At 42.6% G+C, this 14,461-nt stretch overlaps 1 protein-coding gene across 3 annotated transcripts in view; it reads left to right on the top strand.

The window, feature by feature from the left end:
* The first annotated feature begins 6,790 nt into the window (after nucleotides 1-6,790).
* The window catches only part of whrna (whirlin a), a 151,249-nt gene continuing 143,578 nt past the window's right edge, over nucleotides 6,791-14,461 (top strand). For 2 of the 3 annotated variants that reach the window (XM_037117960.1, XM_037117959.1), the window contains exon 1: nucleotides 9,808-10,536. In XM_037117960.1, the coding sequence (XP_036973855.1) occupies nucleotides 9,808-10,536 (729 nt within the window). Of the gene's footprint in view, nucleotides 7,007-8,702; nucleotides 10,537-14,461 lie in introns of those variants that run through there. The other variant, XM_037117958.1, reaches the window with a different exon arrangement.

Raw genomic sequence — 14,461 nt, forward strand, 5'->3', positions numbered from 1 at the left:
GTTTCTGAATGTGTACAAAATGTGCATGAAAAATACGGTGTAGATCAGTGAGGGGAGTCTTTCCCCTGAGGTACGCCAGTCCAGGACTTTCTCTGTGTACTGAACTCACTCAATACCCTCACCACCACAAGGCTGCACCTTTTCTCTGTGATCCTTTCTGTTGCCTATTTATATTATCTACTGATAAGAGAGAACAACAACATGTCAAGCCTAAACCAGCATCTCTGATCAAAACTGATCCCACAACTCTGGCTTTGAAACAAAGACTGCAGGTATCCCGGGTCTTTTTTGTTTTTGGGTTCTGCAGAGCTGTGTGTGCCTGGTTTCTGTTTACAAAGCCAGATCAGGCAGATTGGCTCTATCTGGACTGCATGCAGTGATCTGAGTGTGCAGATTTTACTCAACGCTGCGGCGATTCATGATTGATGTCCGGCTTATCCCTGCAGATTATTCAACTAGCCAGTTTCGGGAAGCTTAATGATAGGCCTCTACACTGCCTCTGTCCTGTGTGTGTGTGTGTGTGTGTGCATGCGTGCGTGTGTGCGTGTGTGTGTGTGTGTGTGTGTGTGTGTGTGTGTGTGTGTGTGTGTGTGTGTGTGTGTGATTCTGTCTGTTTGTGCAAATCATCTGGAACTGTGTCACCCGTCCATCCACAGCTGCCATTAGTGCAGCAGCTCGGCTAACCGCGATGCCGCGTCGGATCAAATAATCGATCCTAAACAAACACAGTGGGGCTATTTTTAGATGTGGATCAATGTAGTGTAGTGAAGCAGGAGATATCAGGAGGAGAGGACTGACATGTAAAAAGGATCAGAAATAGCTGTTTAAATAGCAGCAATAAACAGCAAACCTGTTCTCATTACTTCTCCTATGTGGGCTGTGTTTTTAAGAGTTTTTGAAATACTTCCTTTGTAGGTGTGGCACAGATCAGTTTCCATGACCCACCATGTTGAAAAATAAACGGCTGCATAAAGAACACAATTTTCAACGAACATTCATGGTCTCTGGCAGCCCTCCGCTCAGCCCGTCGAGGCTCTTTCTTAAACTCCATGAAAAGCTCCTCCACAGGGGAGTTACTCACGTACTGCCCTTTGCAACTGTCAGATCTGATCATCGAAATTTGAACCAGGTTTTGTTGGAGCTACGGTGCTTTTGAAATCAGTCAGTATTTGATTTCAAGTCAGAAAGGCGCAACCTCTCTCTTTCTTCATCTCTGAGTTTCAAATGGATTTTTTGTTTGCAATGTGTCTCATTCACATCAGCTTATCAATGGCACAGCAAGATTGTACTCTTGCTGTGCAAGATTGTACTCTGTTGTACGCTGTTTTATAAATGGGAGGCAGTACGGTGGGAAAAAAAGTTCTTGTGGAAAGTTCCTGATAGACTAATCAAGGGGCCCTTTTAAAAGGCTGGTTAAAAAAATAAAATAAAATAAAATAAAATAAATACATACATACATACATACATACATACATACATACATAAATGTACAGTCATAGAAAAGGCAAAGACATGAAGACAGGGAGAAGACCCTAAAAGACAAAACTGGTATATATTTATATGGAATTAGCAGTCAGGGGTGGGCGCCTTCATATCGATGCCATGCTTTTCTCTACTGTTAAATGAGGTAGACATAATGAAAGTAACAGTCCAGTGCAATCAATACAGCAGCTCCGCAACAAAGAACTGCCTTTCTTGATTTTATGCAGCGTTTAAGACTGCAGATGCAGCACCCAAATGCCTTCACTGCTGTATCTGGGGATTTCAACCATGTCACTACGACTCTGCTGACATTCAAGCAGTTGTCCGAGCAGGGATCTTAGGACATTGGACCTGCTGTATGCCGATTTTTTAAGAGGGCATACAGCTCTGAGGGTGTCCATCCCCTCAGAAGATCAGACAAAGCCTCATCCACCTTCAGAAGAATCCTGGGACAAAAAGCTCCAGCAGAACAACTTGAGGGAAGTGTGGAGCAAAGTATCACAGGCACAAAGTCCCTGTGACTTCCTGTCTGGTTCCTGCACCAATCAAGGCATGCCCTAGCATATCCAACAACGACAAACAGGTGATGTTGCCAGCTGATCAACTACCTGGAGAAGCTGGTTCCCTATGGCATCTGTTTAAAGCGTCACTGGACTCCCTTCAGTTTGCAGAGCTACATGTCTCACTCACTATCTCTTCACTCTCTACGCTTCAGACTTCAGGCAGAACTTCAGGTCCTGCTGCCTGCAGCGGTTCTCGGATGACTCTTCAGTTGTGGGCTGTATCAGTGAAGGGAGGGAGGCCGAGCGCACGAACATGGCCGACTCCTCCATCAGTATGGGATGAGCCACCTGCAGCTAACACTGACAGGACAAAAGAGTCGGTGGTGGACTTCTGCAGATGGAGATGTGAACACGCTAACATGCCAAGCTAAGATGGTGAACCTTGTGTACGATTAACCTGCTAAATATCAGCATGTTAGCACTGTCACTGTGAGCATGACACACCGTGTTTTACAGGTCCTGAAATATTATGGTAAGTATGTGGTGATCACTGAGCACAGTATTTAAAATATCTTTAAAATTACCGTAACATTAGTTGTAAATCAAGCTGCAACAATTCAGTTTAGTGGCCTGCTGAGGGGAAGTTGGAAATACTTAAAAATTAAGATGAAATGATCAGCAGAAGTTCGGCAGAAACTGATTGGATGTTTACTGGAAATGTCTTAACGAACTGACCAGCTATTTTTTAAATTCGTTTTGGAAACTGGCAGAATATTACTAAATCATGTTGGGTAATCTGTTTTGAGGTAATTATTGTTGTAATAGGGGGTAATTTAAAAGAAATTTCACACGTGTTTATTGCTTATTACTGCCTTTTTATCATGAAATTTCCAGACTTGTTCAAAGCTCCACTGTGCCTTACTAGAGCCTCAAAGAACTGCTGGCATGGCTGTAATATCTCAGGTTTAAGACATCTGAAGCTGTTGAGTGGTACAATCTTTCTTGGTCACCACAGTCAGTACCATTATCTTTCTTACTTAGTACTAGTGTATTTCTTGTAGCCTTTTTAAGAAGTGGTTTATGATGGCCTGTACTATTAATTTGATCCGTACCAACATCAAAAGTCTCATCATCAGTTGTTTTTTTACACAGAGACTGCTGGGAAGCGGTGCGAGGCCTGAGCTATCTTTCAAACAGCTTTTAGAGGATTTGAACCAGTTTTCTACACAGTATCTTTCAAAACATGAGACGATGCATCATTTCATGCAAATTTAAACATCTTTGTGATAGGAGTTCTGCTCATGTCCTCATCAGTTAAATGTCACACTGGAGCGCTACTTAGGACCACATAAAAGAGTCTTGCTTCCAGCTGAACGGTCAGGGTTGTATTTTAAAGTTAATCATGGTAAAGCTTAATGTTGCATGACTCATTAAGGTGCGAGTGCAGTCTGAGCGTTAATGTTTTCAGACACTCAGTTCCACTTCCTTGCAGGCTGTCTGCTCGTATAAACTCCTCGGCTGACCTCAGATCCTCTCACACATTTAGGTGAGATTAAACAAGCTGAGAAGTGTGCTGATTGTGAAGAAATATATGGATGGTTTGTTTCCTGCTGTTGCATTTGGAGGATTGAAAAAAAAAGAAGAAGAATTTGTAATTCTAGGGGTGTTTGTCATGTCAACCCCTGACAGGAATTGAACTTGGACCTGAGTTGTAACCTAGCAACACAAGTTAGACATACAGGTAAGGGTGTATTTTTGGTTTCAAAACTATGGCTCACACCCAGCTCCTGTTGTGAAACAGTGCTGTTTTCTTTTGAGAAATGTCTATACCAAATCCTGAAATGAGCTTGATGATAGTGGTGAGACCACTGGTCGTAGACCAAGGACGGATGACATGGCAGCTCCACAAATGTGAAGCTAAAAACATTTTGATTGCCGCTTTGCTGTTTTCTGTCAATACAGTGTCGCTGGTGTATGTTTGAATTTAGATTTTTCTGATAAATTTGGTTTTATTTGGTATGGGCGGCATACCTCAGCTCCACCACCTGCTCCCTACTGCACATTGACTCCATACGACGTCAGCAGCTCAAAATGGCAGCGTTTGTATCTTGCATATTCTTGCTTTACTTTTTCAAAGTAGGATGAGCTGTAGACATGTCTTCCATTTTTATGCACTGTATGTCACTGGATGAGACTGAACCCAATAAGCAAAGCAAAACCAAAACCATGAGCTGAAAGATGCTAAAAGGGAGGAGCGGCGGAGTTGGGTAATAATTCATTGTGGGTCCATATTACACAGTCATTTGACTCACTGTTCATGTAAAAATATAGATCAATGCAACTTATAGCACAGTTTTGCTTTTGTTAAGTAGCCACTTGTTCCAATCACATTTATCTTCCATTTGATGAAAACTGATGAGTGTGTTAAGCTTTTAGTCATACGCAGTTAATCCCATTAAGTGAAGTATTTAAGCCTTGTTAAGCCCTCAGACTGATTACCGTTACCCATGAAATGTGGTAATTTAATTGTGAGTAGGTAGCCTTTTTATTTGGGAAATCTTCTCCAGGGGTAAAGTGCCCTGGTCATACTCAGCTAACATGAGGAGTCATAGGCTTACAGCACAGCTTCATTTCAGTCTGTCCTACATACACACAGTTGCACACAGAGCTGGTTATCATGCTGCAGTAGTTCTTCTCACAGCGGTCATCTCTTCATTAACACATCAATTGTTCCACCACCATGAGAGATCCTGGCATCAGGACTGTGGCGCTGGCTGTTCAGCTAAGAGCCTTTTTCAGTTCGAATTGAAAACCATGATAATAGCCAAAATCATTAGCTCTGCGGGTGTTCTTGAAGAAGTCAAAGTGTTCATCGCCTCTCTTCTCCTCCTCACTTTCTTTTTCACACAGTCACTTCCTCTTCTCCACTGCTCTGACAACAAGCTTGTTGTGCAGCGTCTCTGTCCGTGATAATACTGTTTGGCTTCTCAATGTCTCCCACTGGTGAACCCCTCTAATTACTGTCATCGATCAACTTCAAACACACACTCACACAAATGCACACGCATACACACAGTCCCTTTGTGACCCAACTCAGTCACACTAGGAAAAAAAAAATGTGTTGCTTTATCAACATTTTCATTCACTGGTGGAGCTGAACACAACTGCAGTACTCAGTAAATATAACTTCCTCTTCTTCTTCTTCTTGTTCTTCCTCTGTATGTCCTCCTTTCCTTGTACACATGCCTTTTTATAGTGAACGTTTAAATACAGTGTTAAATGCCATAAAGTGTCATTAACTGTGATGGGCTTTTAATCGCACCACCCATAGACCGTAGATTCCAACAGCCATAAGAGAGCCACTGGAACCAATCACGCCTCAAGTGGATGCAGTCAAACTGATGTCATCTTTGCCACACACCCTAAAGTTTTTCAAGTGTTCGGTGTCATCTTAATTGCACTGTGAAAACCAGCATCATATTCACCTTTCACTGTTTGTCACACTAGAAAATTGTAATTCAAAACATGTCATTATTGGCCACCTCATGTCATTTCAACTAGACAGTATTATTGGCCAAAAACACTTTTCAGCCAGGCAGGTAATTTCAGCCTGGCTGACCCCGCTGGTCCTCCACCGCCAGCCCCCGTCACAGATTTGTTCTGGTTTGCGGTATCAGACAAGGCATTTATTTTTAACACTGAGACTCAAAACTATTTTTTCTCCACCTTCCTATAGATTACATTAACCCAGGTTTTAATGCTTTGTGCATGGTTTCACAATTGTTATCAAGTTGAACAAAGCTGTGTTTTGTGAGACAGCAAATTTGATGTCATTAAACTGAATTTGGAAGGATTTGCTCTTTGTACTGCCCCGGACACAAATTATGGTAATCATGGGGCATTCAGTGCCCATAAATTGCAGCTGCTCCCAAAATCACCACTCAGAGCACTCTTTGCTATAGTTGTTGTTGCTAATTGATCTTCTTCATCTTAGTCCTTATTCAGTAAAGAAAAACTCTTCGTCATTTTCTTGCCAAACTTGTTGGATGATGCTGAGGTCAATATTCTGGGCAGGCCAGTCAAGTCCATTACTTTGTGGACCTGGCTTTGTGCACTGAGACACAGTTATGTTGAAGCTGGAACTGTTGACACAAAGTCGCAAGGACAGTTCACAGTATAGATTAAAACATTGACTGTTGGCGGGGAGAACTACTGGGGGGGGGGGGGGGGGGGTTTGCTGTGCTATTGGAACCTGTAAGAAATAAGGGAGTGTATATTAGTGTATATTATTATCTCACTACAATTTGTTGATTAGTCAATTGTCCAAAAAAATCAATCAACAGATCCAGAATTGCTAAGCAGTCCTAGCCTCTCAAATTTGAGCATTTGCTGCTTTTCTTTGATTCATATCATCTTAAAATTAATATTGAATTGAACTCTTGGTCGGACAAGAAAAGCAATTTGGCTATGTTAACCTCTGTGCATTTCTCCAAAATTGTAATGATATTTTGCAGCCAAAGTGATCCATCCAATGAGTAGTTGCTGCCACAAACTTTGATATCGAACCTTTTCCCCATAAACTGAAATTGCAGAACTGGTTTAGGGGATCAAGATGAAAAAATAAAGACTTGCTGAAGGAAATAATTAACTGATAAACCTCATCCCGCGAAACCATGCATACACTATCAGATGCTCTTGCTTTTATCTTGGTTGCCGGGGTCGCTGCTTTGCTGTCAGTTCTGCTGTGTCACTCTCAGGCAGCATAGTGCTGACTTCTTATGTGATTTCAGTCAGCTCTGCTTCAACCTCATTTGCTCCTCTAATATTCAGTGCATTCTTCGTCTTATTGATTCATTCTCAACAACCATTTTAATTTTCCAAGTCAATCGGCCCATTTTCAACCTCGCTAATTACTTGACGTTAGTAATTCTATCAGCCAGCGCACACTTGGTCACAATTTCAAGTTGAAATGGCACAATAATTCCTTTTCTGAGAGCAGGGACAGTCTTCAGTTTGCCCAGGTCAGCTTTTTGAACGCTTCAGTTAGTGGTTAATAAAGCAGAAGTAATATTTAACTCTCAGCAGCTGCAGATTTTAAAGAAGGCACTGCAAGGAAACTCAGCCAAAACTGCACAGTGCCATCGGTCAACACAGGGCTCCATTTGCAGGTGGTACTGTTACTGTTATGCACTTGTGTTTGCTCGACAACTAAGTTCAACTCCACTTTGCTCCTTTTAGTTACAGCTCACTGACTCATGGATCAGGGATTCCAGCAGACAGACACTGATATCTGTTATAGAAATAAGAGAATTATCAGATTAATATAGGACTTGAGGGACAGATGTACTCATTTGAATATGGTGTTTAATGAATACTGAAGTAAATCAATTCTGATAAGCAATTGGTTTATTTTCTTTCACTTAATGTCACATTTAATGGATGTTTAGCATCTTCTTAGATATACAAGGGTCTATGTATATCTATGAAGATGCTAAACCATTTCATGGCAGACATTATGACCTGTCAAAGCAGGAAAAAGCACAGCTTGGATTTATAACATTAATGATGGCTGCATTTTATCAAGGTGATCTTGTTCAAGGCTCTAGTACTGTGTGCTCACTCACTGACATGGCTTACTGGGACACTTAGTATAAAGGAGACATTGTGAATGTCATTAGGCACACCTGTGCTTTTCAGAGCTTTGACAAGTCAAAATGTCAGCTGTGAAAAGGGTGTATTGTATTAAATTTAAACATTTTGGTCTCTTGGGGGGGGAAAAAAAAGAAAGTCATAGGTGTAAAAATGATGATGGGTGAATTCCCTTTTTTCCTTTTCAGCTTCAGGGTTCTGGTATGGAGGTCATGACCTACAGGGACACTTTGAGCCATTGTTGACATAATTGTTAACAGCTGTGCTTTTCCTACTGATAAATCAAAAATATCTGCTGCCACAGAGGCCAATGAGCGGTGATTCTGGTTACATTTTCTATGACAGGGTCCACTCCTCTATTCCACAGAATAAAAGTGTGCACTTTGGCAGCCAAATTGCAGAAAACCCCGTGGAGATATTTTCTGTAAAGTGCCACAAAACAAAACAGTTTTCGAGACGTGTTAACACTGGGTAGTGTTGAGTGCGGCCTAAAGCACCGCCTCGCCCGAGTCCATTGATGCAGCAAAGGATCAGTCAGAGAATTGAGGAAAAGAATAAGCATTTATTACACAGTCTGCAGAGAGTGGAGATCAGCTCAGTATAGCATCAATAGCAAATATCAGAACAGATCTAACTCGTGTCTAGGGGTTTCAGTGTTATAAGCCTGTGTTTCGCTACGCCTACTGATGGGTATGTGTCGTTCGTATCTGTCACTAATTGGCTAATGATATGTGTGGTGGCCGCATGCACAGCGTGTGATCAACGCTAGGATTGGCTCTCCGTCCGCATGCATAGCCTGTGATGACTCCCATGTCTTGACGGGAATGTCCTTGAGCATCTCCCCTATCTTACGTGTTTGCACAAATAGAGTTATTTTGTCACAGTATGTAGTTATGGCTGGCTCCCGTTATCTATCTGTGTCTGCCTGTGTGTGTGTGTAAAGTGTGACTATCTGTATGAGTCAGCCTGCACATGATCACAATAGTGGAAAATCATTAAACATGACTGAACGAGGTCTTTTTATGACGAGAAAAAAGATAAACCATTTGTCATCATTTGCTTTAACAGAACATGTACGGGCTTTAATGTTTACATTTGAAGACATTAAACGACTGAGAACAGAGTCGAAGCTGCTCGGCCAGCAGCAGGTGCCAGCTACTGTAATTGAAGTCCTGGTGGCGGAAGTGCCCTGAGCTCGGGGAAACCACGGGCTCTGGGGGAAACGAGCGCGTGCAGTTTGGTCAGAAACAGCGTATTGGCTGCTCGCCGCTACGTCATATCCTGACGGAGGACTGGAGGAGGCGAGAGAGCCGCCAGCCTCCACTCTGTCGCTGTAGTAACGTCTGCAAAGCGGAGACACCGAGCAGCGGGTCACCTCAACACTGAAACCGGACTGAGGAGGAAAACACGAGCGAACACACGGCTGGACTACACGTCGCTCGGTCCGTGTTACACTGCTGGATAATAAGTCTTTGAACTTGTCGTCGTTTGGAAGTAAAATCGAGCGCCGGAGCGGGATAGAGTGAACTCAGCGGGACGCCGAGCAGGAGCACGAAAACAACTTTTTATTTTGTTTTTCGTTGTTGAGGAGAAAGCGTTTATTTCTGAGGCGCCTGCTCAACACTGGACTAAGTCGCTTCAAGTTCCTGTGTTGTTTCATTCCGCTCTCTGGAGCTGTTTTGGCGGTGAGGCGGACACCAGAGAAGCGGAGGCTCAGCAGCCACCTGACCTCCTGGAAAATACGACCGCAGCTAATGACACGCAGGCTGAGGTCCTTACGTGGCTCATTACTAATAAGCTCTCTGGCGGAGCGGGACGAGCTCTCCGCGAGGCTTTCGCACGTCCAGTCCTGACGCACCGTTTCGCACATGAAGTTTGCAGAATCCAATTAGTGATATTGAAATTATGGTAAGTGCTAATTAATTTGTGTCAGCTGTGAAATTGAATTAGTTGGGCTTAATTGCCTGTTGAAGTTGCCCCTTTCATCGTTCTATCCTGCAAACTGTGAGCAATAAGTGGATCATCTGTCAGATAGACAGCATGGATATAACCGGGGTGCACGTCCTCCGGCGGTCGTGATGCCGCGCGCCGGTCTCATCCCGTGCCACCAGCCTGTCATGCCAGCTCTCTAACCCGTACCAGTGTGGCGCCGTGTCCCGGTCACACCGCCAGGATGAGCAGCACCGACCTGGAGCGCATGTCGCTCAGCTCATCGGCCAACTCGGTGGCCTCCAGCGCGCGGACGCTGTCGGCCAACGTGAGGAAGCTGCACAACGCGCTCAACCTCCTGCTCAACGACTTCGAGAGGGAGCAGTTCATCCACTGCCTCAACGTGTACCACTCCAAACGCAACGTGTACGACCTGGTGCAGACCCTCAACGTCATCCTCAACGCGCCCAGCAAGCGACAACTTCTGCCCATGCTGCGGCTGGTGATCCCGCGCTCTGACCAGCTGCTCTTCGAGCAGTACACCTCGGAGGGCCTCTACTTAAAATCGGATTTAGTTGCAAGCAACGGCAACGCAGAACCCCCCAGCGCCAGCCCGACCCCCACCGGGCACTTCTCATCCGACAACCCGCCCGACTTCCAGGTGGCTTTGCGGGGCTCGCCGGACAGCTTCAGCACCAGCAGCGACGGGACAGCTTCCCTCGTGCCACTGCTCGGGGCGAACTTCGTCCACGAGCCTCCAGGCGAGATGCGGCAGGTCACCATGAAGAGACACAAGAGCAACGAGGGCCTGGGCTTCAGCATCCGCGGAGGCTCGGAGCACGGGGTCGGCATCTACGTGTCCCTGGTGGAGCCGGGGAGTCTGGCCGAGAAACAGGGTCTCCGGATCGGTGACCAGATCATGAAAGTGAACGACAAAGTGTTCGACAAAGTCACTCATGCTGAAGCGGTGAAGGTACGTTTGTCTTTTTTTTAATTTACTACGCCAAACTTGCATACACACACTTTGGGGCTATGAATTAGGAGTTCAGTGGACTTGGATGTCATGGCCATGGGGACTAATAGCTCTGGTATGGCCTCGTCCTCTAAACCTGCATCCCCTGTGTATGATGAGCTCCTACCTCATGTGAATTATGTCTTTGGCCTCAGTGTCCAACATTTGACCTCTTGAAGCGAACAAGCCACATTTATTGATAGTAATGTTCAATCAAGGTGTTGTAGCAGCAGTGTAATGTACACTGAAACAGTGTCTACTACTTCTAGGAAGCATGCGTGTAACAAGACACCCTCACAGCAGCTGGTAACCATAGAGTGGTGTGTGTGTTTGTGTGTGTATGCGGAAGAAGCTGGAGGTGGGCCCCTGTGCTCTGAAGCCATAAACTGAGAATACAGACTGGGCCTACTTTAGCCCTGTGCATCATTGTTAATGCCACCAAGGGTAAAGTAAGCGTATTAGCAAATGAGGTGATAAAAGAGCATGTCTGATTTGTGTTCAAGGAGGATTGAGTTAGGAGGATGAGATGCGAGGTCCTTGGTTTTATGAGCCCAATGAGCTGTCCATGGTGCTGAAAATTCACCATAGTGTTTCCCTCTCTTTTGCTTAACAGTTTCTGTCTCTTTTTAACACATCACTTTTCTGATTGATTTTGTGATTGCACTCATTCACACCTATTTATCCACACTGTTTACTTATAACAGTGATTCATAGCTCTTTAACATGGTTCAAATCAGTTTTAACACATTTGAAAAAAACATGGTTGATGGTTTTACTTTTTATTTATTAATTTAGATTTATTTAAGATGTTTTAGAAACTCATGTATTAAAACATCTTGATTGGATATTATTGTATTAGTGTATTTATTCTTCTAGCAGCATTCTCATGATACCTTCTTGCCAGGTCTCTCTTGAACATGTGATTTTAATCACAATGAGACTTTCACTTTGACAAAAAAGGGAAAAATAGTGTTCACTTCTTTGATTTCCATCTACAGACAGGACTATCTTACGCTTACACAGAAAGAAGAGTTATCAGTAAAAAAAGGGAATATTGCCAGGCAATACTGCCTGTAAGATAAATAACCTTAAGGAAAGGAGCAGATATCTATAAGCTGCTTTTTTAAAATAGTGATTGTATGTCTGTAGTTTGAAAGGTCACCCGTTTGTTCCCTCTAACATGACAGCCATGGATTAAAGCTTGAATTAAGTCCTTTCTAACCTTCACTGATCTAGAAAAAGTTGTCTGGGCTTTTTATCTCTCTCCTGTGGACTTTAGTAATTCACTTTATGCAGGGCTCAGCTATAAGGCGAGCACCCAACATTCAGTTAATCCAAAATACTGCACCTACAGGCTTTTAAATAATGCCAAAAATTAGAACATGTTATTCCTAATTTTGCCTGTATGTTTTGGACTGCATTTTAAGTCCCTGATACATTTATAGGTAGGTAAGACACATATGATTTCCTATCCCATAACACAGATCCTCTGGTTTACCTTATGGTTCAGACCCAAAGTTGATTTAATCTTTTAGATAAATGCCTTTCCATCATTTTATAGTTATTTTCTCACTTTATTCTGTTTATATTTTGTGTGTCTCAGACTAAATGACATAACTCCAGATTAATTTTTCGATTAATTGATTAGTTGTTTGTAAAATGCCAGAAAATGGTGAAAAAAGTCAATCACTGTTTCTTAAGACCTAAGATGACCCTCTTGTTTGGTCACAACGTAGAGATATTCAGTTTACTGTTGTGGTGTAAAGAAACCAGTAAATACTCACATTTAAGAAACTTGAATTAGAGATTAATCAATTATTAAAATAGTGTCAGATTAAGATAATGGTTGACAGGTAATTGATTAATACATTAATTGTTGCAGCTCTACATGTTAGAATAATGAGACCATTGGCCTAATTGTTGTGTTAATAGTTACTAAATTGACTAAATTGTTCCAAAAGGCTGCAGCAAGATGTTTCTTCAGCTCATATTGAACATGATCTAAAACAGTGGTGGATAGAATACTAATGACAACATTAACCATCCGTGTTTTTCTGATCAATTCTCTCCACATTTTAAGATGTCTCTCATCTGTAGAGTGAACACTATTGATCGTTGTTACTGTTAATGAACTCTTTGAGAGTTTTGCTATCGAGGTTCCTTCTCAGAGAGTACAGGGCGTTTCTTGTGGGAGTAGTTTTGTCTGTTTTGAGACTAAGAGGCAATGAATCCAAGCATGTGAATCTGTTGTTAGTATTCCTCCATTTTTGTCATTGTCAGTGAATCCTTTTGTCATGACAGTTCTGCTACTCACTGTACTACGAAGCCATCCGTAATGACTATGGTATGGTACTATGCTATGACTACTACTAGTTGTACTGCTGCCTCTTCTGCTTGGCTGTTATTAGGCTGACAGGGCAGGCACTCAGCCAACACGAGAGAAGACTTGTCTCAGATAAAATCCCCCTGGAGGTCATTAATGCTTGAGTTCAGTTATTTTTATGCCTTCCCGGTTTAGTCTAAATGTTATTACAGGCTTTTAGAACTGTAATCATTTTAACCTTTTAAACTCCTCCAACTAGTGACTTCATCAGTACAGGCTCTTGTTGTGCGACCAAACATTGTACAACCCCTAAAGATTTGTGTTTAATGTTGTGGTGAAGATAACATATGACATCACTGTATCTTTGTCTTGAGTTGTTCAATAATCAGTCTGAGCATCATATATCCTCAGAGAAAAATGGAATATGTGATAATGTCTATAGTGTGAGAAGTTTGGCTATATTTAAGGAAAAGGTTTACAGATATTTGATTTCCACAGCGTTATGCAACCCTTTTCCCTTAAGGGAATTTTAGACTATTGAGCTGCTGGTTGATTCTAAAAGCACTCACTCCTTGTTTGAATGGCCTAAATACTGAATTTAATCAATGACTGACCCACTCTTACCCAGTCCTTAGACAGCAAATGACAACACAGTGAAAAAACATATACTTCTTTAATGGTTAAATGATGAATATGTAAATTGTAAGCGTCTTTCATTTCTTCAGATACTTTATTCATTATTAGTAAAATCATCCTGTCCTATCATATTTCAACATGTCTTTATTCACAATCACAGCCAAATTATATATTATTATTATGATCGCATAATCTGTGTTAGCAGATGCAAAGTTTCAGTTTAGGCAGAATTTAGCTCTAATAGTGGAGAATGGCTGTGCACTCTGCAGTGGTCACACAGGGAGGTACTAGAGCCCAACCGATATTGTATTTTTTAGGCCAATGTGGATATTACGTATATGGTATAAAACACTGAATATAATGACAGTCTTTTTTCAATGATCCCTTAAAGGTCCCGTATTATGAAAAACATGTTTTCTCTGGTCTCTACACATATAAGCTGGTCCTCCCTGAGCCTGCCAACTCCCAGAATGAGGAAACAAATGAGTCCTGCATCGTCTCTGCAGCCCACCCACTGGTAAAACGGCGCTCCTACAGACTGTTCAGATTCAGCTCCTGTCGTTACAACAAAAGGAGCGATTTTCATAGGCCGGCCTCCTCAGCACGATGATAGGAGATATCCAAGAGGGGGCCGTCCATCCCAGAGATGAAGTTCGGTGTGTCCAGCGGTAAGCTAGCAGTGATTCGCAATGTTGTCATTCAGAGGTAGACATGCAAATTACTCTGTTGTTGGTTGTATAAATCAACATAAGTGTCTATTTTCTGTCCCAGCTACAGAACAACAGAAGAGACAGTGGTTGCATTTCATTTTTAATGACAACATGCCGGCTACGCTTCCCGTTGTGTGTATGTGTATGTGTGTGCTAACCACTTCATGTCAGACTGCTTCAGTAGTGAAGCTCAGTACAAAGCTGGATTTGCCTCAGT

Source organism: Acanthopagrus latus, chromosome 12 (assembly GCF_904848185.1).
Source record: "Acanthopagrus latus isolate v.2019 chromosome 12, fAcaLat1.1, whole genome shotgun sequence".
NCBI lineage: Eukaryota > Metazoa > Chordata > Actinopteri > Spariformes > Sparidae > Acanthopagrus > Acanthopagrus latus.